This window comes from Abrus precatorius, unplaced genomic scaffold (genome assembly GCF_003935025.1).
Source record: "Abrus precatorius isolate BTA unplaced genomic scaffold, Abrus_2018 Scaffold11, whole genome shotgun sequence".
Taxonomy (NCBI): Eukaryota; Viridiplantae; Streptophyta; class Magnoliopsida; order Fabales; family Fabaceae; genus Abrus; species Abrus precatorius.
In genome coordinates, this window is record NW_020874303.1 from 7543881 (window position 1) to 7567411 (window position 23531).

The 23531-nt window shown below is 30.3% G+C and overlaps 3 protein-coding genes across 3 annotated transcripts; 1 reads left to right on the plus strand and 2 right to left on the minus strand.

Moving 5' to 3' along the window:
• Positions 1 to 1299: 1299 nt before the first annotated feature.
• Positions 1300 to 3894, minus strand: LOC113854617 (transcription termination factor MTEF1, chloroplastic). Its single transcript, XM_027485739.1, has 2 exons — positions 3585 to 3894; positions 1300 to 2287 (listed from the first exon to the last, which is right to left on the minus strand). Exons 1-2 carry the CDS (start codon positions 3759 to 3761, stop codon positions 1454 to 1456), a joined length of 1011 nt encoding a protein of 336 aa, XP_027341540.1. The 5' UTR covers positions 3762 to 3894; the 3' UTR covers positions 1300 to 1453.
• Positions 3895 to 7786: 3892 nt separating this feature from the next.
• On the plus strand, positions 7787 to 13446 carry LOC113856215 (style cell-cycle inhibitor 1-A). The gene is made up of 4 exons (XM_027487947.1): positions 7787 to 7938; positions 8183 to 8308; positions 12355 to 12410; positions 12946 to 13446. Exons 1-4 carry the CDS (start codon positions 7884 to 7886, stop codon positions 13171 to 13173), a joined length of 465 nt encoding a protein of 154 aa, XP_027343748.1. The 5' UTR covers positions 7787 to 7883; the 3' UTR covers positions 13174 to 13446.
• Positions 13447 to 14998: 1552 nt separating this feature from the next.
• LOC113854530 (proteasome subunit alpha type-2-A) lies at positions 14999 to 22869 on the minus strand. Its single transcript, XM_027485556.1, has 12 exons — positions 22813 to 22869; positions 22482 to 22540; positions 22311 to 22387; positions 21317 to 21381; positions 20441 to 20487; positions 19492 to 19567; positions 18412 to 18479; positions 17459 to 17528; positions 16977 to 17062; positions 16453 to 16515; positions 15621 to 15686; positions 14999 to 15342 (listed from the first exon to the last, which is right to left on the minus strand). The coding sequence occupies exons 2-12, from the start codon at positions 22520 to 22522 to the stop codon at positions 15294 to 15296; spliced, it is 708 nt and encodes a 235-aa protein (XP_027341357.1). The 5' UTR covers positions 22523 to 22540; positions 22813 to 22869; the 3' UTR covers positions 14999 to 15293.
• Positions 22870 to 23531: the final 662 nt, after the last annotated feature.

Consider the following 23531-nt stretch of genomic DNA (forward strand, 5'->3'; position numbering starts at 1 on the left):
AGGTGTTGGCATGATGCTCTAACATGAGTTGAAAGAGTTTATCCTCTAATCTTTGGTTTGGCTTAGATTTTAGTTGAATTGATTTAGGAAGAGATAATTTAGAAGAATTAAAGTTAAAAATAATTTATATCTAAGAATAGTATAAACAAAGGATCAGTACATCCATGTAGGAATCTGAACCTTTACTATTGCTTTGCCGAAAACCAAAGACTTGGGATTTCATGGTTTTAAAATGCCACTGCAAATATTTCACTCCACCACCACACTTGTGACCGATGGAGAGAAGCAATATCCCAAAACAATGATTATCAATATATATATATATATATATATATATATATATACATTAATTCTTTTTATTATTTGGTTAAGGGTTGTAACCCCCAGAGGCTAGAGTGAAATACCAAGGCCGCACTTCAATTTATGGCAGATGTTAACCAATGTTCTTGATAAACTTGTTAAGAATTTTAAAGAAATACATTGTCAATACATTTTCATCATAACTTTTAATATATCTTAATATATTTTTAATAAAACATTTTATATAATTTTTTAACTAATACTCTCATTAATGAAAAGTTTCAGTTTTTTCTCTTCTACTTTTTCAACTTGGGACTAGTACCAGTTAAAATGAGAAAACATATTAGCACTTAATAAAACGTACTTGCAAGATATTTCGTTATTTTTTTAATATCATTCATACACCTTATGCATATATTTTATATTTGTTTTTCCTATGTCACCAGTTATACAACATATATTTTCAAACTTCAGTTTTTCGGGGTTGAACTGCAAGACTTTAAGCTTCTCCTACTATTCTATACTTAATAGTAATAGGTACATTGAGATCCACAATTTATTTAATAATTTTTTTTCTTATAAAACTTATTAAGATAAACTAAAAACAGTTTATTTTAATAATATATATCAAGAAACTTATTAAAATAAACACAAAAAAAAAACATAAAAATCATAAGCTATTTTTTATAAATTATTCATAAGTTCTTTCAAGCATATTATTAACATCATCTTATATTTGAAAACCAATTTTGAAAGAGCAAAAGTCAACATGGAATATTACTTCCGTGTCTTTACTAGGCGTGTATAATGGATACATGCATAACTTTTGTTATATCACTTTAACTGGATCAGCTACAGTGGACTTGGTCTGACATAGTTTTACGAAAATGGAAGTTCAGAAGTTTTTTGTCACAAGATTAGTTGAATTAGCTATTCCAGAAGAATTGAAGCAGTAAGCATGAAATTTTAAGAAAAGTGCTATTCAAGATTTCAAGTTGAATATCCAAGTTCCAGCTACATACAATAGTCAACTTGTTAGAATTGATGGCTCATGACTGATTAACTCAAACTTTTCATTGCTGAAAGGCCAAGAGCACCTAATGGCTATTTAGAAATTCACAGAAGTAAATAAATATACAAGGCAATTGTTATTCTATACTTCAACATCACAACCAGCACACCATAGAGGAGATGTTTTCAAGGGTGTTGAAGAATTTACACATAAGTCTAACCGATTTCGAAATCTCAATTCACTTGCTTTTAATAGCACAGGGAGAGGAAAACAAACCCCCATTTCTACACACATTTTATGCCTAGGCTTAATTCTATTCTCCAAGCTAAAAGAGAAATACTGCGGAAATTCTTTCAGCTCCTTCAAATCTCTCCCCATCTCCACCACAAAGTAATGGTATTTAGGCTCCAAATTATTCTTAATACTATAACAAAACAGCTGAGGAAATCTTCGAAACATTGAAGTGGCATCTCGGCGAGAAAACCCAATATTCTCAAAGTAATCAATCCTAGGCATGAACTTTTCTTCAACACTACATGATAGCAAATCCGTGTGCTTGTTTACCTCTTCTATGCCAATGCTTTGTAGGAAGTATAGAGTAGGACGAAGTTGCTTACAAACACTGCAGACAAGCAACCTGGGACGACGGTTTATTACCCGCCTAATATCCGAGCAATTTACATGAACCTCGCGATGAAGGAAGGTAAAGACAGGTATGATGTCTGAGACTTGTGTAGTAAGAATCTCGGGACACATCCCAACCATACGCCGAAACTCAATTGCACTGAAATCCATTGAGGTGATGTATTCCACGGTGGACTTTATGTCAGCAAGGGAGACAGTGATCAGCATTGGATGATTTTCAATAAGTGAGAAAGAGTCAATACCAACGGATTCCAGATACAGGAGTTTCTTCTGAAAACCAGCATCACAGTTGGGAGGGAGAGTTTGCTTTGGACATCTCCACTTTATGACCTGCAGCACAGCATCAGCACAGGAAAAGTTAAGCAGATAGTAAAATCAGCAAGTTGATAAGGAAAGAATTAGTCCATTCTCATACTGACAGATCAAATACAACCTTGTACGACTCTTTTAACTTGAAAATAAAATATTTACCCCTCCCTCATTTCTCCTTCAAAACTTAGCATCCCAACATACCCTAAATGCAGACCCGTAGTAAAAAACAGCATGTGTGTCAAATCTGGTTCTCCTCAAACAATATATCCTGTGTGTATGAAAATAATATGCATATAGGAGGTTCAAGCTGAGAGTAAGTTTTCCCAAAGAAGATTTGTCACTATTATAGTCTTATCAGTCTTTCGTTGAACACTTGATGGTTTGCATATATCAATAAGATATTCTATAAGACAACCAATGTCCTAATAGACCATTGATTAAGTTTCTTTCACTCCCCTATAGATTTTGAGTTTTACAGCTAAACTAGATTCATTTCCCTAGAGTCAATGCCGCCAGCAAGTTCCACTTTCTATAACAATCATTGAAAAGTCATTAATCAAAACTGAAGAAAAAAAAATCATGTTGAACATAGTGAATGCAGATAAAAAATCATCCCCCATTCCAAGGCTAAGAGGACCATGATAAAAACTAAGGGCTTGATTGTATTATATGCAGTTCAATGACAACAGAAATTGAGCAAACCGAAGAATAAACTTCTTATAAACGCTACTATCTAAAAGCATGAAAAGTACATTGGAATTTCAACTTTTTGCCCCTTGTGCTAGTTATAATCTTAACCAAACACACTATAACATAATTCCAATTGATAAAAAGCCATAGGTAACATGAAGCCAAGGAATCATTAAGCATTTTAAGAAATTATTAAACAACAATTAGCAAATGCTTACAAAATACAAGACACTCTCTTCAGGTATTTTTAAGTAACAAGTTCAAATTTGTCCACAATATAACCGTGTAACCCCTTCAACTAATTTCTCAATCAAAAGATAGCTAAATCCTGAAAGTTATATAGTTTCCCTCTGCTGAATACTATTCCGGGATTCAATATAACATTATCAGCAATTTCTACTTCAGGTACTAACACCACCCCCCCCCCACAAAAAAAAAAAAATTATTAAGGAACAAAGAACACTATTGAACTGAACAATATAGAGAACAACCCAAAACACGTAAAAACGTTATTTGCACAATTAAGTAGAGACACAGTAAGAAAAATTGAAACTTGAGCATGTTAGGCACAATTTGGGAGCTTCTAATAATAAAAGAAGAAAAAGGGTAGAGTAGAAAAACTCACAGTAGCGCTAACAAAGAAGGTGGGTCGTGTGGAATGGAAGGGGAAAGAAGTGGGAACACTTGAATGGAAGGGTTTGCAGAGGCGAGTGAAGGATTTGGGAATGGTTGGAGAGGGAGAGGGAGAGAGAGAGAGAGAATGGGTATCAGTGGAAAACAATAGCATGGTAGCAGAAACCATAGCTTTTGGGATATGGAAGAAGCAAATCAGAACAAGTGATGAAGTCTTGTGTTGTGGTGTGGCTATGAACAATATTTAAGATTGAATAATAATTAATAATAAAAATAGTATTAGGATCGTTGGCGTGTGCTTCCAATTGGAGAAATGATGGATGAGAAGATAGAGAGAATACTTGCGTGTCACCTCTTGTGGGGTCCTTCCTTCTATTCTAACTTACACCATTGATTTCTATTTTATATTGTATTTCTACTTTTTAATCCATATATTTAAAGTACCTCTTAATCGTGTAAAATGGTAATTTTTTAGAATAATAAAAATAAAAATATACAAATAATGGTTCCATTTAATAAAAACGAAGCATATATTATTAAATTTTAAAAACTAGTATTTCTGTTATATTTTATAAAATTATGAATATGATTAAATTATATTTTAATAATTTTTTATTAAGTATTCATTTATGAATGTTTTAATTTAAAACATTTTGTAATGTATATAATTTTAATTGTCTTTAATATTAATAACCTCGTGTATTAAATATATAATTTTATCCCTACATTCGTCTCTGATCACTTTTGAACAATTATATATTAAGGGTAATATTTAAGTCTTGTAAATAATTATTCACCACTCTAAAAAATAGTAGAGGAATTAAAAAATAAACTAAAAATGAGTAAGATCATATTTAAATAAATAATTTAAAATTTTATAAAATATAAAATTAACAATAAGATATATAAGAGTCAAACAAAAAGATAAATTATGAATAATAAATACAAAAAATTCAATATAATAAAAAATATTTTTTAGAAGTACTATTTAAATACATATAATGTAATAATTTTGAATTATTTATTTAAATACAACTTAAAATTTAGCAACACAAATAGTATTAAAAGTGTTTTCATATGATATTAGTCTTGAATAATGAGTCAGATAAAAAATCTTCTACATCCTTAATGAACTTAAGTTAAAGAGAAGTTGATGTATTTATAAAGGTATTCAAACTTTTTAAAGCCTTCTACAAAAGAGTAAAAGTATGAAATAGATCATATATTTAGTGAAGTGACATTAGTTGTTTAAACAAAACTTAGATGCAAGTGAAACATAATTATGACACAAAGAATTATAAAAGATATTATATTGTCAATATAACTTAACTCGGAAAGGTTCTAAACTAATAAAATAAGAAACAAACTATAATTTTTCATAATAATAATATAGAATATTTGATATCTAAGTTATTCATGCTTAAATAGGCCTATGTGAATATTCAATTTTATCATGATCTCATCTAAATAAAATTTTACAATAAAAAATCAAAATTAAAAATTAGAATATATAGGGAGTTGTGATTTATGAATTTAAATTTTTTTAAAAATTCTCTTTAAAATTGGTTTCCTTTATCATAAAAATATAAAAAGATAATAATTTAAAATTATGTCTTTTTTAAATTATAAAAAATAAAAATAAAGCAATAATAAATAAATAAATAAAATATGAATTATTTTCTTTAGAAGTGAAATAAATATTTTTAAAATTAAAATAGTTTTGCACAATTAATTAAAAAATAATTATTTTGTTTAATGAACATCGTAGAGTGTTAATACATTCCTTGTACATAAATTATTCTTGAATTTAAATTTGATTTCAAAGATGGTTCTTTTAAAAAGTTTTTCTAATATTTTCTTTAATAAAGTTTGATTATTTTTCTCTATATGATCATCATTTCGTCATAACATTTCTTCAAATGATATATTAAATTATTGACAATTTCAAAAGAAAAAACTTTAAAATTTGGACCTTATATGACTAACCAAACTTGAGGTAAAAAAAATCATATGAAAATCAAATGATGAAGGAAGACTTTCTTTTAATAACCATGATAGGTATTTATAAGGAAACAGTTCAATAAATAAAAGTAGTGTGAAAAGAAAAGAAAAAGTATAAAAAATAATCTTTTATCTTATATATTATTTAGTGTTATTACAATCAAGTTAAAATTTAAATAATTAAATTTATTTAAATTTTTATTTAAATGGTATTTTAATTTTTATATTTGACTTAAATTTGTAAGTTATTCTCTATATATAAAAAATTTATAAATTATTTCTTATACATATATTTATTCTTAATTTAGTATCTACTGTTAAATTTAAAGTAAATGACAATAAATAAGTAAGAGATTATATATATATATATATATATATATATATATAGTAATTATTTTAAAAAAATTTTTAATATAGGGACTAACTTACAAACCTTAACCAATAATATTTTTATAAATTTGCGAGACACATTTAGTTTGTATCTTAATTTTGATAATGTACAGAGAGTGAAGAAAGACATAAATGATTGCGCTAACAATTTTGCTGTTGGCAATACCGATAATGATACATTTAAAGATAGAAGATTTTGATGAGGGATTGATGTTTTGGGTGAGTGAGGGTGAAGGTGATGAAGTAATAGAGAAGAGAAGATAATTCAATAAAGATTATTGAGAGTTGAATGAGTTTTGAAATGAAAAAAGAGAGAAAGAGATTTTAACCTATATATAATTGGATAGAGGCGAAGAGGAGGAGGGTGTGGGTGCAAGTGAGAATAGTAAAATGGTTGAGAAGATAAGAAAATTTGGAGAAAGTTGTTAAGAGTTGGTTAAGTTTTGGGAATAAGAAGATAAGAGAGAAGAAACTTTGACTTCTATTGAAGATTGAAAAGAGTAAAATTGGATTTCAGAAATAAAGAAGCTTAAAAACTAAGAAAAAAAAATGATAATATAATCATTTTATTTATTATTCAAATTTGTTAATTCCATATGAAAAAAAATTATAAATCAGTCTTCGTATGTATATTTATTTCAATTTAGTCTCCTACTTATTTAATATTATTTATTTTAAACTTAACAACAAGGATTAAATTAAAAATAAATATATATATAAGAACTGATTTATAAATTTTTTATATGTAAATTTTTTTTTACAAATTTGAATCAAGTATAAAATAAAAATATCATTTAAATCTAATTTTTTTTATTAAATAAACCTATGTCATTAATACTATTTATTATGATATAATTAACATATATGATCTAATTAAATAAATATTATATTTTAGTTAAAGTAATTTAAAATAAAATTAATATTAAAATTACAAAAAAAAATTAAGTATTTATCTAAAATATTTATTTATTTTTAAAAATTATTAAGAAAATATTACAAAATAAAGGATTATTTTAATATAAATCAAACCAAATAATTTTTTTCTTTGAAGTAAATTAATTATTTTGTTAAATAATATTTTAAAATATTAATTCAAATTAAAAAAATTAAATACGCTATTTTTGTTCTTGAAATTTAAAAATTCTTTACTTTAATTATTAAAATTATATAAAAAAGTTTCAATCCTTAAAATTATTTGAAAATATTATTTTAGTCTCTAAAATTATAATAAAATTAACTATTTTAATTACTAAATTTATAAATATTTATTAATTTAGTCTTTAACATTATTAAAAATTAATTATTTTAGTCCTTAAAATTATGAAATTGATAAGTTTTTTAAATTATAGATATTTATCAATTTAGTCTATAAAATTAAAATTTTGAAATTATAAGGACAAATTAAATAAATCTTTAAAATTTTGTAAAAAAAATTTTAGTTACTAAAATTATAAAAAAAAAACTTAATAAAATAATTTACATGAGTTTTTATGGTAATTTTTCTTATTTACTAAAATTTTTATTTCATAATTAAAAATTAGAATGAATAATGCTTAGAATTTAGAGATTAAATTTAATGATATTTATTATTTTAAAGACTAACTTGACAAATATATACTTTTAGAAATTATAATGACTAAATTTGTAGACCAAAACGTCTAATTTTATAATTTTAAAAATTAAAATAATTTATTAAATAATTTTAGCAATCAAATTAATAGAATTTCAATAAACGTTCTTATATTTTTTTTACTATGAAATTTGGTAATTTGTAATTTTAACGTAAAGAACATTTGGCAAACATAAAAATCGGGAGAATGAGGTTTAGAATGGCATTGTGACTTGTGAGCAGTCTGGTATGCAAATTCTGTGAGGAAGAAGCAATCATCGATCGATTATAATGGGAAGCGATAGAAAATCAAAGCGAAGTACTCATTCTTCACCCAAGGACCAAGGTATGCAACCTCTTTCGTTCTCTACAAAACCAAACAACGCTTTAGGGTTTAAAAAAATTAATCTTTTGCATTAAATCTCACCCTTCAGCTTAAATTCTTAAAAGTTCGATTATCTGATCCTGCAAAATTGACAAAAAAATAATAATAAATATTTCGTACACCATTATCTCTCTCTGTGCAGCTACTTTTTTTCCTTTTTGTTGTTGTTGTTGTCGTTGTTGTTTATTGTGAAATTAATTGATAGATGAGAAGAAAAGCAAGAGACAGAGAACGGTGGAGGATGAGGAAAAGAAGAAACGGAAGAGGGAAAAGGAAGAGAAAAGGAGGGAGAAGAAGTCTCACAAGCATTCTAGAGAAAAGTCTGATAAGGGTGAGCATAATTTTTTTTTAAAAATATTTATTTTTACTTAACTGTGGTTGCTGCTGGACCAAGATTCATGCATATTTAGTTGTTTATTGTCTGGTTTGGAAATTAAAGTTCAACCTTGGTAGCACTTTAACTTCGGTTGTATTTAATGTGTAATCGTGTGCTTTGTTTCACGTTTAATCAGTCACAGATCTACGGTTAACGTGATTTTAAAGAATGTTCAAGTGTGGTTCCAAACATGCTAAAAGTAATTTTGCTTTCAATATGCTTTAGGCTGTGATACATGAGAGATAAAGACCAATGTGTTAGAGGGGGGGTAATTCTAAATAGAGGAATAGGGTGTTATGAGTTCGGAGAGAGAGAGAGAGAGAGACAGAAAATTAGTTGGCACAATTAAATAATTTATCAGTTAGAGGAGGCTTAGTTTGATAAATAAATAGGAGGATGTAAGGGAAGGGTATCATTCTGAGGTTTAGAAGATTTTAAGAAAGGAGAAATCCTTTGTAAAGGGGAAACACTCATTTATCTAATTCTCGTAATTCTGGATTTGTAACACGAGAAATGGAAAGCATTAATTCTCCTAATTCTGTTCACTTTCAATCAATAAATAGAATAACTCATTTCGTTTCTTCATTTCCCCTTCCTAACACAAGAAATAGAAAGGCTTTATCTGTAGTGAATATGACTTGGAAGGTCTTAAGAGATTGTAAGCCTAAGCCAATGCTGCTAGGAAGCTCGAGGCTATGGAGAATAATTTGTGATTCTCTGAAATCTTCAATGTTCTGGTCCCAAAGGTATGGAAATATATTGTGTAAAAATTTGAATTTAAATCAATTTTAGGTGTCTTTCTTTTATCACATATAGGTGTATGTAGGAGTAGGAAAAACTGTCTCAGTCATTTTCCAGTTCTATAACGTAATTCAAGGATCCAATTTAAATGAATGTTCTTGGACATGGAATAACAAGATGATTTTTTCTGATCATGTCAACAGACTCTGCACTGCAATAGTGCAACTTGTTTATAAAATAAATTTCTTAAACTGTAATAAAGCAAAGTATAGGCATAACACATCACTATATGATAGGAACTTGGAGAAAATAAGATGGAAACTAGGTCCTAAAAATAAGATTGAAAGAATCAAGAGTAGAACGGTATTCTTGAAATGTAACTGGATTAAAAGTGCCATATTACTGTAGAATTCTGACAGGAGAAATAAAAGGGAGCTTTTAAGAGGATGAACAATAGTAAAATGATTGTCCTCAATAATATCTTTATTGAAGTTGGGAAATGTTTGGGAGAACAAGGAATTGAATGACATACGAAGCTCTTCAAATGAGATTGTGAAATTTAAGAATATGTTAGATAAATGGAGGAAGAACAATTTGGATATGTGTAAACTATAGAGGGATTAAACTTATGAATTACACTGTAAATTTATGGGAAAAGGCTGGGATTATAGAAAATTAATTTGATTCTATCTTAGGAAGGTCTAAAATAGAAGTTATAAACCTTTTACAAAAGTATCATTATAAAAATAACTTATTTATGATTTTTATTGACTCAAAAAAGACATATGACCATGTATCAAGAGAAGTGTTATGGAAGGTCTTAGAAAAGAAAATTAGAAATTCGTGTAGCATATATTTGAATTACATAAGACATGTATGAGGTAACTATATGTGTAAGAATTTCGAGAGACGTATCTAAGAACCTGCCTATAGAATAAGTTTACATCAAAACTTTGCTTTGAACCTTTATTTGTTTAATCTAGTTTTAAATATACTTATGAGTGACATACAAATAACTATATCTAAGTGCATGTTCTTTGCGGATGACATAGTGTTAGTTAATAATTCAAAAAAAGATATTAATGCTAAACTTAAATTATGGAGGGTCTTTAAGATTTAAGGGTTTTCACTTGATAAAATGTAAGACAGAATGTATACATTACAATTGTAACAAGAAAACAAGATAAGAATCATGTGTTGGAAGTTAAACTTAAAAATTATATTATACCCATAGTAGTCAATAGCGGAAATAGCAGCCGCAATTGCGGCGGAGTGGCCCTTTCCCGCGACAGCGACGCTATCGCGTTTCACAGTAGCGGTTGTCGCACCGCGAATAGCGGCGGAAAACACCGAAAATAGCGGCTGGAGCGGACGCTATCTCATTCTCGCGCGTTTCCCCTTTTTGCCCCTCATCTTTTACCGTTAGGGCCCTTTAAGGGGGGGTAATTTTGGAATTTTGACCCCCCCTTATATTTCTGAATCATCTTCTTCAACCCTAGCCTCCATCCATCTGCTCTCCTCTCTTCTCCCGTCGGTTCTCTCTCCTCTGTTCTTTGTTTTCCAGTCATTCTCTGATCGCTGTGCTCTGTTTTTCCGGCAAGACTTCCACTTGATTTTCCGATCATCTTCTTCGTCTCCGGCAAGCTTCTAAGGTGACCCAAATTATTTTGAGTCATTTTCTTCATCTCTTCTCATCTTCTTCAAGGTCAGCACAACTTTTCGGTCATCTTCTCCAACTCTGGCAGACTTTCGGCAAACTTCCAGCGAACTTTCCGGTACTGAACATTTTTTTTTCCTATATTTTTCTCTGTTTTTTTTTTCTCTTCTCTGTTTTGATTCTTCTATTATTTCCTATATATATGTGTGTAATTTAATTTATGAGTTTATGAGTATATTTATAATACTTAAAATAGCGGCCATCCCGCTATCCGCTATGCCGCTATAGCGTTTTTGAGGTTGGCCGCTCCGTGCCGCTATCCGGGATTGACTACTATGATTATACCACAAGTCTTCAAGTTCATGTACTTAGGATTGATTCTACAAAATAATAAAAAAATTAATAAAGATGCTATTTAGAACATCAATTGAATAGTTAAAGTTCAGAAAAAAATTCAACGGTATTTGTGACCATAAAGTATTTATCAAACTAAAAAGAAAGTTTTATCATATTGCAGTATGACCAATTATCATATATAGTAACGAATGTTAGACCTTAAAAGAACAACACAAGAAAAAAGGTAAAATATCAAAAATGAGAATGTTAAGGTAGATAGGTCATCACACGAAAAATGGCAGAATAAGAAATGATTGTATGCATAAGAATATTAAAGTAGTTCGTATAATGAAAAGATTTATTGAAAACTGTCTTAAGGTAGTTTGATTACATGCAGAGAAAATCTTTGAAGTGAAAAGAGTAGATGACAGGACTTTTAGTCTAATAAAGAAGGGTAGAGGGAGACCTAGAATTATTCATAATTGACTTGAAATTGTTCAGCCTATGATTTATAATTGAAATTGTTCATTAACTCTCCTTTCCTCCTGCTTGTTCTATATTCCCTAATATTTCTAAGTTTGCTGCTAGATTTTCTTACTTTCACATTCTGTTTGGCTTGTCCTACTTCAATATTATTAGTGCTTGAACTGGAGTTTTCAAATTAATTAATAATACTGGATAATCCTTAAAAGGTTATCTTTTGAGGGAAACAGTATTGTGGAAAGTCTATCATAACTCCCATTATATGGTGCAATTGTCTACTGAAAATGCTCTTCGAAAGGCAAAAGATAAACAAACTCAATACTTATTACCTGCTACTATTGCCTACAATATATTACTGTTTGCTGTCACAAACTGTGTTGTTATCAGTGTCTCTGCAGGTTGCTGTATAGCACCACCATCTTTCCTTGAAAATGCTTCAATTTTTATAAATAAAAGTTTTGGTCTCTTCAAGCTTTGTTATATGTTCCATAAAGCAATTGCTCCCTTGGCAAGTAGCAAGAAAATTAGAAATCTTCCTAGGAAAGATGTTCTTCTATAAATTGGTTCAATACTTGTATTTGTAAAACTGTTGAAATAGAAATGTCCTTGTTCTTTCTCTCGTGAATTTTCCAGTCATTATTGCTTAATATTCTTATATTTGATGAGCATTAACTTTGTTTAACATCTGTTGTTCACTTTACAAGATTTCCGGTTAATTTACTCTTCTCTATGAAATGGGATTCTTCTCATGGCAAAATTAATATACATTCTGTTATTATTTCAGGGAAGAAGTCAAAAGGCAAGCACAAAAGCAAATTTAATAAAGGCGATGGCCATACGGTGAGTTGTATTCCCAATATTGTTAATTATGCTACCTGCAAAATAATCTTGTATTACTTTCTGTCATGCTAGATGTCTGTGTCAGATCCTTTATTTTTGTGCATTCTTGGTTTTTCTGCAAGAATCACAGCATTGTTTTCATCCAGTTCTTCTACCCCAAATTTAACATTGTTTTTCAAGTTTATTTCTATATGCAAGGAAATCTTTGTCACTAGAAAGAAAAAATGTAGAAAAATAAAGTTAATACTTCATGCTGCAACTTCCAACAGTCCAGGAGCATTTGTTTCTCTTATTTTGAAAACTTTAAATGATTGCTACTGTATAATTTTCAAAATAATTGAGAACTTTTAAGATGGACCATTTTCATCTACTCACGAGTCATGACATTTCTTGGAAAAGCCAAAACCGATTTCTTGTTGACTGCCATATATTAGCACCTAGTTTTACACGCTTAGTTGTTAGAAGTCGTTGTTGAGATCATTTATCTGTTGGTTCATTGGTATTTACGGTTTGATCTTGGTTATTTCTAATGTAGGAATTCCAAGAATTGTCAAACGATGACTATTTTGCAAAGAATAATGAGTTTGCTACCTGGCTGAAAGAAGAGAAGAATGTGTTTTTCTCTGATCTTTTATCTGAGTCAGCACACGAGTTGTTTTCAGACTTTGTCAAAGCATGGAATAAAGGAAAGCTTGATTCGCATTACTACGAAGGCATTGCAAGCGGTCCCCGCACATCCCATAATTGGAAGATCAAGAAGTAGCTTTCCTTTCTAACCACAGACTTGAAAGTAAAACTCAGTAAGTATAGATGTCTTTCTGCATCAATCTTTCTTTGAGAATCAGCGTTTATTTTGCAAAAAGCGAAAATGATACTAGAATGGAGAACAGGTGAATTAAAACAAAAACTCTTAGAATTTAAGTTATATTTGCAGCAGCAGATGGGCATGTCTCTTTACCTGGCTGTGTTTTTGTAAATCAATGTGACTGATTCTATTGATTCTAAGGATAGGTGAGGGATGGTAGATCTATGTAGCACTGTTTTTCTTGTACTGAAAGATTTAGATCAGTTCATCTATATATTCGTTGTGTATCTACTATTTTTTCCTCCAATCTCTATTGCCTTACTATAACTCACCCACTTATATTTTTTAACCACGTTACCCTCAATCTATACTTGTTCGAAACTTAATAACTAATTGTTTATTTGTGACTTGTATTTTCTTTCTCTTCACTTTATTCAAAGGAGCAAAAAATTGATTTTTCTCTTCATTTTTAGCCTGTTATCTTTCCACTATCAAAGGAAGGCTTCGCGTAAACTTAACTAATGTTAGTACATTACATCATATGTACATGCCAATACATGATAATCTGGTTTAAACGTTGTTAGTACATTTATATGTGGTAGTTTAAAAATCTCGTAAAAATATCAATCACATGCATTAATGCAAATTTATTGACGCAGTTACTGATCGCATTTTATTTTAATGGACATTGGCTTGCTTTGAACTTGAAGCAGTAAAGGTTGACTGATTTAACCATAGTTTTACAAACTAGACTGAAATGACACTCTATTGGAAATTGGTTAAGTCACCAATTTGGACAACTCAAAAAAACTGGTGGTGCAGAAGATGATCCAACCAGTTAAGAACTAATCAAAATTGGACATGAATCAGCACCAGTTAACCAGCCTAAACCATTTTATTTAAAATTTTCTCTTTTTTATAGTTTTTTTTTAAATATTTAATTATAAAATAATTCAAAATAAATTGGCAAATATGTATATAAGAATTATTATTATTTAACTATGTATTATAAGTTTATCTTGTAAAATATATACATTATCCTTTTATGATTCTGTAAGCTTCTGCTTAATTTTTGTAATTTTATATTGATGTATCAAATATTGTTGAAAAATATATAATTATCACTAGATCAAACTATTGACAAATTATTTAATCACACGGTAAATTCTGTCATGTTTTAAAGATTAAGAGTATTTTATATCCTTACAACTTAATCACCCATTAACGGAAAAACACTAACGAAAGGAGGCATCGAAGTTAGATTCCCAGGGGCCCCCGCCATTCTTTTCTGAATTTCTCAAAAGGGTAAAAATAGATATTTTCCTATTCTCCATTTATATATGCATACTTGAACAGGGCCTCCAGCATGCTTATTGAAGGTGGTAAAACAGGCTACAGTTTTGTTTTATACAATTTGTGGGGAGACTACACTGTGCACATTAATGTGCATGGCGAATTTAATTCATGGCATCAAATATATTGATGTTGCTCAAGGTAGAGAGACAATTGGGCTACATAAGGTTCGAGGCTTGGGTAATAGCCTTGAAAAGAAAAATAAGACATCAGTGTTATACATGGAAAGCGGGTGACATTTGAGCCTGTAGAATCAACGTAATAAATCTAATTTGTTAGAAGTGCACCACGCATGCCAAATCAACATCTAGGTCTAGACACTAGTTATTTGAAACACCTGTCTGGATCTTGATCACCCAACAAAATCCCAAGGGAAAACAAGGAATTGGGTACCAGGAATGTGAGATTCCAAAGAGAATATAATGCATTGGACGTAACCAGCAAGATAAAAAATAATAGATAGAAAAGGAGCATTCAGACATTAAGAAAAAATAAATTAGTAATATTCATTAAAAAGCCATTGCCGTATCATCATAAATTTAGACAAACTAGGTTTGTTTGATAATGTTGATGACTTTGGAAAAGGTTTATCTGAAGGCTTGCTGGCCACAATGAGTAGCTCACAAATTCACTATTGCCATCGCAAAGTCTTCATTTAAGCTACCAATTGAACTCAACAGGGAAACGAACACAACTCCAGGAACACAAGATTTCTTCATTGTAGATTATTCTACTTCACCCAAATAATCATCAATTTCAGCTGGTGTCAATACCCTGCAACATAAATAACATACCGTTATTAAGTCAACCAAATAACATACCTCAGGGTTATACCCTTTTTCCAACCACTTTTTATTCAATTTCTCTAATACTTATAAATACTTATAATTTATTAATTATTAACTCAGATTGGACAACCCAAAAATCAACTCAATGGGACCAACGATATAAACCAGAGAAAGCGAGGTTCATATAATTAAATATGGAAGATGGAAGAAGAAAATCACAAAAGTCAAGCATACCAGACATATTTTAAGTAAACAGATATGCACCTGAACTTTTTATCAGCACCAATTATGCCAATTTCAATGTTTTTTCCTGAGATCTGTCCCTCAAACCTGGAAAACACCCACAAAAGAAGTCAGAAGAAAAAAGTTTCAAAAGACCACATAGGTTCCAAAAAATAATATAGTAGATGAGAATTAAAAACAGAAAGCACAAATTGGTAATAAAGGGGAATAAAATCAGCAATAACTTCCTGTCATTATCAGTTATTAATGTAATAAGCTTGATTGAAAACTTACAATAATAAAGCCAACAGATAATTGTTTGGAGGGATGTGCCTAAGGGGCTGTTTGGGATGGAGGGTTTAGGAGGAGAGGGGAGGACAAATTTTTTATTTTAAATAAATATATATATATAATATTTTTTAAAGTAAAATATATAAATTGATATATTAACATAAACTTAATGTATTAATCATACATTTATTATCATAAATGATATATAATTCTCTTAATTTTAAATTTTAAAATATGCCTTCCCCTCCTCCAAAAACCCTCTCCCAAACATACCCTAAGGTAATTGTCAAAGATTACTACTATAAAATTTGCTTAAATACCCTAGAATAGGATTACGCTCAATACTTGCTCATTCAAACCCAATAAGCCAATCTTTGCATTTTCCTTCCCGAAACTATATCTCTGAAAGACAAACTATCATGCACTACATATGGTAGGACTAAAAATATTTTGACCAAAAAGGGATGAAAAGAATCAAGTAATACAAAATAACTTTTGGGCCACCTAGTGGACAGTAACAGTTAAACATGACATTCCATTAAAGTTTTATTTAGCGCATAAACTTGAAATGGCATCTTCCTACCCTTCTTTCAGTGTCAATATTGCTGTGTGGACTGCATCATCAAGCTCCATATCATCTGTGTACCTGTACATAGACAATCAAGTCCACCATAGAAATGATAGGGAAAATTTGAGGTATAACTAGCGATACTCAAATCAATCAAAGAAAAAAATTCATGATTATCTTAAAAAAAGAGTTCCAAACCACAAAATTGACAACTTCTGCAGTCATACACTAAAATAGACACTGCAGACAAATCTATGCATAATATATAATTTCAGAAGTGTGCATTCATGAATCTGTTACTTCAGCTATTATGATTTGAGTCCTCTTGATTACAACATCAATGTACTTTTAAGTATTTTAACAGCTACTAATTATTCCATAATTTTACTATTTTAGAGTATATTAATGTCAGCATAGACAGCTTTCATCATACATACAGGAGTGAGAGCTATAGAACATCAAGGACACAGCAGAAAACAAAAGCATACACTGATACACTCCACATGTTTTTACCTACAGAATTATTACGAAAAACTTACCTCTTTTCAAGAAATGTCTTGGCATTAGAAACATTTTTCCCCATAGCAGATGCTTTCCAAGAAAAATATGAACCTGATGGATCCACCTACATAAAAAACAAATCACATCAAACCACAACCTTTGATTTTCTCTCTATCATTTGATCAATGTGCAATTTTCAATTTGAAGCAAAAATAATTCAGGTGAAGAAAAAGAAGATAGTGTAAAATTTAAGTAATGAATTTACAACTTTTCATGGGTTATATATCTTCAGAGAATTTAAGGAACACCTATTCATTTCACCAATTGAGTGAGGTTCTGAAATCTAGACTTATTACATGTACTGTCTGTACATGTCACAGCTAAACAAACATAGAGTTCAAGTACCCAACAAAGAATACACAATGCAATGTAACAACAGATTAGGATTGCAAGTGATGGTTGTTTACCAGAGTTTAAAAGCAACCAGGTCAAGAGTTACATCAGAAAACTATTAACACACCTGATACAATTGTGGTCCATTATCATCAAACCCAGCAACTAGAAGGGAGACTCCAAAGGGCCTAACACCACTATCAGGACAAAAACAAAAATGTCAGAATTCAACGATGATAAAGTGGGAAAATGGAAAATAAACAGGGCAGTTGGGTGTATATAAAAATAGTCAGAGGATCAGGTTATGTTCTGTGCATTTATTTCAGTGCTTATTGAAGATTTGTGTACTATAAAAGATCAACCTAATTTTGACTTATGGGATTTCAATAGGAATCAAAATGTTACCAATTTATCTAGCATACACCTCCAGAAAAAATGAAAACAACCACAGCAACAGCTGCATCTATATTAACTCATGCTGAAATTGAATCCACAAATACTGGTCCTTTTCAGAAAGACAAGGCCCAATGCACTTTTGTTTAGACGAACTCCAAGCTTACAATTGCCAGAGAATTATAATTACATTCTAGGTTTTCATAAGTTAATGATAATTGAAACTTCAGCAAATCAATCCACTGGCATTTACTTAAAAGAATTAGTCCCCCTCAACATTGAAAGGCATCTGAATGGGCACATTCCATGTTCGTCGGCATGGAGAATTTGGTCAAATTTAGTTTATTATTAAAAAAAAAAAAATTCTCTTGTAAAATTAAAAGAGAGGATGACAAGGAAAACGAAACAAGAAACAGAAAACAGCTAGAAGTGGCTCATATTAGGAGATCAATTTGCCAAAGCCTAATGTAAACTTTATCTTTATTATACCCTAGAGTATTTTATTTTCATTTTCTCTTACTTGAGGTTTTTTTTATCTCTTTTCATTTTACTGGAGGAGGGGGTGGGTGGGTGGGTGGGTGGATTGATGTAAATGCATGACATAATCTTCTATGCTATGAGTTGACAAAGTAAATTTCAGTGGTCAAAACATGTCTCAGAGAGAACAGTTTACAAAGAAATAATTACCCTGACTGAGTAAATTCCTGCATTACAGCAGCAACTTCCCTGACAAGTTGAGTGACAGGGATTGGTTCCTGCAATTTTCCATTACAATATCAGATATAACCTACACTTCACAAACGATCCATCATAGAACCCCAAAAGTAAACAGAAAGGTGAAAACAAAAAGGGCATATGCATATTCACAAAGATTATAATATATACAAATTATAGAAATCTAAGTTAAAAAATATACTCCAAACTCTCAAGAAAAAGAAAAAACAAAGGCTTGAGGGAAAATCTAATCAAATATATCACAAAATTCATTGGTGGGAAAAGGAAATGGGCCATATATCATCATTCCAGGAAAGTGTAAAATATAAGATACAGAATTGTAACTATTTTCCCCTAACAAAAAGCAGTAATATACTTCATGACTTGTTAAAAAGACTCAGATCAAGAAAGAAGCAATATGAGATTCTTCTATTTGATCCCATCATTAAATCCTTGTCAGTGTAATTAGCACTTCCACAGCCAGTACTTTATCAAAGATATTAAATCTAGAACTCCTGGAAGCTTTTGAAGTATTTCCATCCCTCATAACATTAACTGTTGTAGTTTCTTCATTTTGATTACATATTAGTCACCACTTTGGATCCTAATAAAATAGATGAAATTAAGCAATCGGTACAATCATACACAATTTTATCCTATATTTTTCCTCAAAAATATCCTTTTATTATAACTTAGTATTTCCCTTCTCAAAGTATACAACGAAAGAGAGATATTTAATACACGGACCATAATTTAAATTAAGGCCCATCAATCTGTTTATGTGTTACAAACACAGAATTGTCCCTAAATAAACACTCTAGAATGACTCTTTCACTCGAGAAAACATCCATTGCATGAAAAATGATGCAAACTACCTACAGCTGTGTAACCAAGTACAATCATTGAGACAACCTGACAATATAATTCATTACAATACCAAATAACAAAGTGAAGCTGACAAATTATAGCTGAATCATATTGACTAAGTATACAGAACAAAAACTCAGCAGTAAGAATGAAAACTATACTGGAATAGAAATTGATATACCATACTTTATATAACCGGTGATACTGCTCAGCCTGTTTCCTGCTCTTTCGAACCAAAACTCGAAAATCAGGACCCATGCCACTGAATAGCAAAAGACCAAATTTAGGTCAATTACATAAGATATTTGCAAATTAAGGAAAATTAATTATTTCCTTTCACAAAAAGCTAAACAGAAATGGAAAAAGGTAGTGTAAGCTTGCTTATGAAGTTTCAAACACAAAGCAAGCATCAGAAAATAAGTTAATTTAACAGTTTATCTCGCACAAAATACAAAGCGCAAAAAGAGAACAGGAAGTGATTTTTTGTTTCTATATTGCCATTTTAAAGCTTCAAAATAACTTTCAATTATTCCAAGACAAACAATTTCCAAGAGTAGTGATTCTGAGACAAACACCACCTCTGCTCCCCCAAGAAAAGTCAGTCGTCAAGTCTCTTGTAGGTTGAATTAAATAAATCTCTTCCACTAGAAAATCTATTTAAATCCTCAAGCAGCCAGCCATGATTTATTAACATCTTAAAACAATAAAGATTAACGGTATGCCACCTTCATGTGTACTTTTAGTATACTTTTGTGTACTTACATCAGCACACAAGCAATCATTAACTCTTTGCCAATGAAAACACAAGCAATCTCTTTCATTAGAGAATCTATTTAAATCTTCCTTCTATAAAGTCTTTATTCAGTCTTATGGCCATATCAATTTTTATTTCATACGTGTTTAGAAAAACTATTCCACAAAATAATTGTGCTGTGTCACTAAGGCAGCTTCCATGCCTCCCACCTCAGTTGTCAATGTGCCTAGGTGACTTGTGCAGCATCTCATGTTTAACAATACATTCAAAATCAAACCATCAACTAGCATTATGGGAAGCAACTATCAAGATACAGAAAATTAATGAGATCATAAAATGTATTTAACTTAAAATGATTTAAATATGTACAAAGAAACAAACCTATATACAACACCTATATTTGGTGTTAATAACTGAATTTTCTGGACCTGCAACCACATTACCAAAGAATAAAATTAAATAACATAGAATGTATCATGAACTATATAACTTCAAATATTTTTATAAGTATACTGACAGATCTGTTGCAAAAACTACATAAACGATTGTTTTATCAATTGCCAGACTTAAAACATCCTTAATTATGAAAATATAACAATAACATTATTCCGCTTAGCAAATATTCTTCAAAGAAAAGTAGAAGAAGAAAAATGCCAACAAAGTATGCTTTTGTGTACTAGGAAGAGAAGGGAATGCTAACAGAATGAACTGCTCCATATGTAGCATGCATCAGATTGTTGTAAGGTGCTAAATTTACTATATATCCAATAAAAGTAATTATCAGTCAGCATAAATTTGAAAACATCGACACACATGTATCTAAACAAAGGTATAGATGTGTATATAAGTGAATTTGTAAATTATTTCAAGTGTACACATATGGTGACCCAACCTGGAAATCCAACCTTGCATCCCAAGAAGGAATTTGCAAGGGGATTATGTGATTGAAATATAAGAAGCATTAGTGAAGGGTGTATTGATGTCAAGGTTTGAGTTAAATGAACAAAATTGTTTAACTTGAATTTATTTTTTTTCTAAGTATGAAGCAATGCTGCATATATTTGGTACCAACAATATGTATGAAGGGGTTAAAAGTTAAAATTAGTGTACAACCAAATGGTTAGACACAAGGGATTCCTTTAAGTTTACACAAAGGTCAACCTTGAGCCCTAATCTTTTTACATAGGATAGGACAATTTTATAATTTTTTTTAAATGAATTACAAGTAACAAGGGATCTAATGGAAAATAAACTCACTGATGATTCATCAACCAATATAGATGGCAGTTTCTTCTCTGTTGCAATGACAACTCCATTTGCAGCTGCAAGAACCAAATATCAAATTGATAATTGCAAATAGTAAAAGCTTCAACATACACTTGAACACAAATAGCAGGCATAGAAGACTTTTGCTAAAAAACAATAGACCCATTTTCCCTGAAACCTACTCAACCAAAGAATTTCTACATTTCAGATAGCACTGTTTTCCCTGAACTTATGTAAACCTCCACATCATGTCAAAGCCATTTACATGCCCTCACAAAGAACTGTAATAACTTTCCATACCAAAACACATAAGAAACCAATATTCTGCCCATCTACTAGATGACAATCATACAAGCTAATTCCACATTTAGGGAAAAAAATGATAAAACTCCATTTATTTCTTATAATAACCTAATACCAAGATGATAAGTGCATTTAGAACAAGGAAACAAAACAAGAACATATTTTATGCGTAATACTTATCCAGATCATATAAAAATTTTCAGCAATCTTTTCACACACCACCAGCCTATAGAACAAACAGGGGTAAGACTTAACATATCATAAATGCTTACACCACCACTAATCCAGTTTCGGTTTACTTATGATCAGAACCCTCAGCCATCTCACTCCTGCTAAATTTCCTCAAATGTTTGAACCCCAAACTTATTTCAGCATCTTAATCAGTTAATCCCAGCCCCATGCACATACTTTCTGCATCCCATATCCTACCACCCACTCAGTTAATTAAAAGTTATCAAAAACAATTTGAAATCCAACAAAAACAACGACTAAGCGCAATAAAATGCCATTTATTTCTAATTGCTCCCCCACCCCATAAACAATCAACAACACAAAGCGCCAGCTGTTGCTAAGAACAATCTATTTCAAATTGGAAGGCCGAGTCAACAATAAGAACATAAGAACACACTAAGGAGTGAGGATCACAAACAGATCCAATCCACAGCCAGAGATAACCAATCACCTTTAATTCCCAGAGACGTTTGTCCAGACCCAACAGCTGTCAAAGCATGCTCAATCTGAACAAGCTTTCCAGAAGGGCTGTTACACAACACAACATAATCAGTTGAGACATACAACACTCCAATTGTCTTTGTAAACAAAAAATAAAATAAAGTATCAGTAAGAAACATACCTAAATGTGGTTAGAGAAAATGAATACTGACTGTCTCCCATGATAAACGATTCAATAACCTACACAGCAACTTCACTTTATACAAACTTTTCATTTTATTTTTATATATAAAAAGTAAATACTTCCAAGTTATAAGAAAACAAATACATTCATTAACCATCGCTTTTCTTACCAGCCCTAGTTAAAAAAACTGAAAATGTGAATTTTGAGTGTATGATGGGGAAATTGAAATGAAAGGCGCGAGAAAAGCAGAGGGCGCGATCCGTTTGGGAGCAGATAAAGGAAGGGAAATTAGCGAGAAAAGAGAGGAAAATTTGTAGAAAGAACTAACCTGAGAAAGAGAAAGAGAGTGCTCGCGGAGGTACCCCTGCTTGGCTTCTGAAGTGCGTGTATAAGTTGAGAGAGAGAAGAACTGAAGGAGTAGGCAGCAAGTTTCAAATCTGGGCCCATCTGGTCTTGGATCGTTAGTTCAACGATGGCCCAAATCTTTTTCTTAATTTAGTTAATTAGTTATGAGCTATCATAAAAATTAAAAAAATTAAAGAGTATATAATGGGTATCAAGTTTAGAAGTAATATATTTTTGTATTTATTTTTTTATTACCATACAATGTTCATTTAATTCAATTTTGTCTAATATTAAAACTAAACCAGATATTGATTTGGTGAGGACATTAATTTTAGGTTTATTTGTTCAATTTTGATTCATCCTTAATCTCACTAGTAACTAATAATAATAAGATATTAAATAAATTAAATTTTTTAATTAAAAATATATTAAATGTCTTATAAAATAACGATGATGATAATAATAACAATAAAAACATTAATTATAAGAAAAAAAAGAAAATAATAACTTTAATGTATTTATATATAATTTTACTTGAAGTAAATATTACAAAAGTTAAATTGGATTAGCGTTTAGTAAGTTGGTCATCTTGCATGTGTTCTTTAGTTCGACCTTTTTAAACTATTATAAATCTAGTTGGGCCGATATGATTTATTTTGACTCTATAAAAACAGAGTTTGAACATTGAAAACACAAACAAGT

Coding starts and splice junctions, on each gene's coding strand:
- LOC113854617 (XM_027485739.1), bottom strand. CDS start 3,761: ATGGTTTCTGCTACCATGCTATTGTTTTCCACTGATACCCATTCTCTC. Junction 2,288..3,584: donor CCTTCTTTGTTAGCGCTACT/GTGAGTTTTTCT, acceptor GCTGTGCTGCAG/GTCATAAAGTGGAGATGTCC.
- LOC113854530 (XM_027485556.1), bottom strand. CDS start 22,522: ATGGGAGACAGTCAGTATTCATTTTCTCTAACCACATTTAG. Junction 21,382..22,310: donor AACGTCTCTGGGAATTAAAG/GTGATTGGTTAT, acceptor TGGTTCTTGCAG/CTGCAAATGGAGTTGTCATT. Junction 15,687..16,452: donor ATATTGACACTGAAAGAAGG/GTAGGAAGATGC, acceptor GGTGTTTTCCAG/GTTTGAGGGACAGATCTCAG.
- LOC113856215 (XM_027487947.1), top strand. CDS start 7,884: ATGGGAAGCGATAGAAAATCAAAGCGAAGTACTCATTCTTCACCCAAG. Junction 7,939..8,182: donor TTCTTCACCCAAGGACCAAG/GTATGCAACCTC, acceptor ATTAATTGATAG/ATGAGAAGAAAAGCAAGAGA. Junction 8,309..12,354: donor TAGAGAAAAGTCTGATAAGG/GTGAGCATAATT, acceptor TTATTATTTCAG/GGAAGAAGTCAAAAGGCAAG.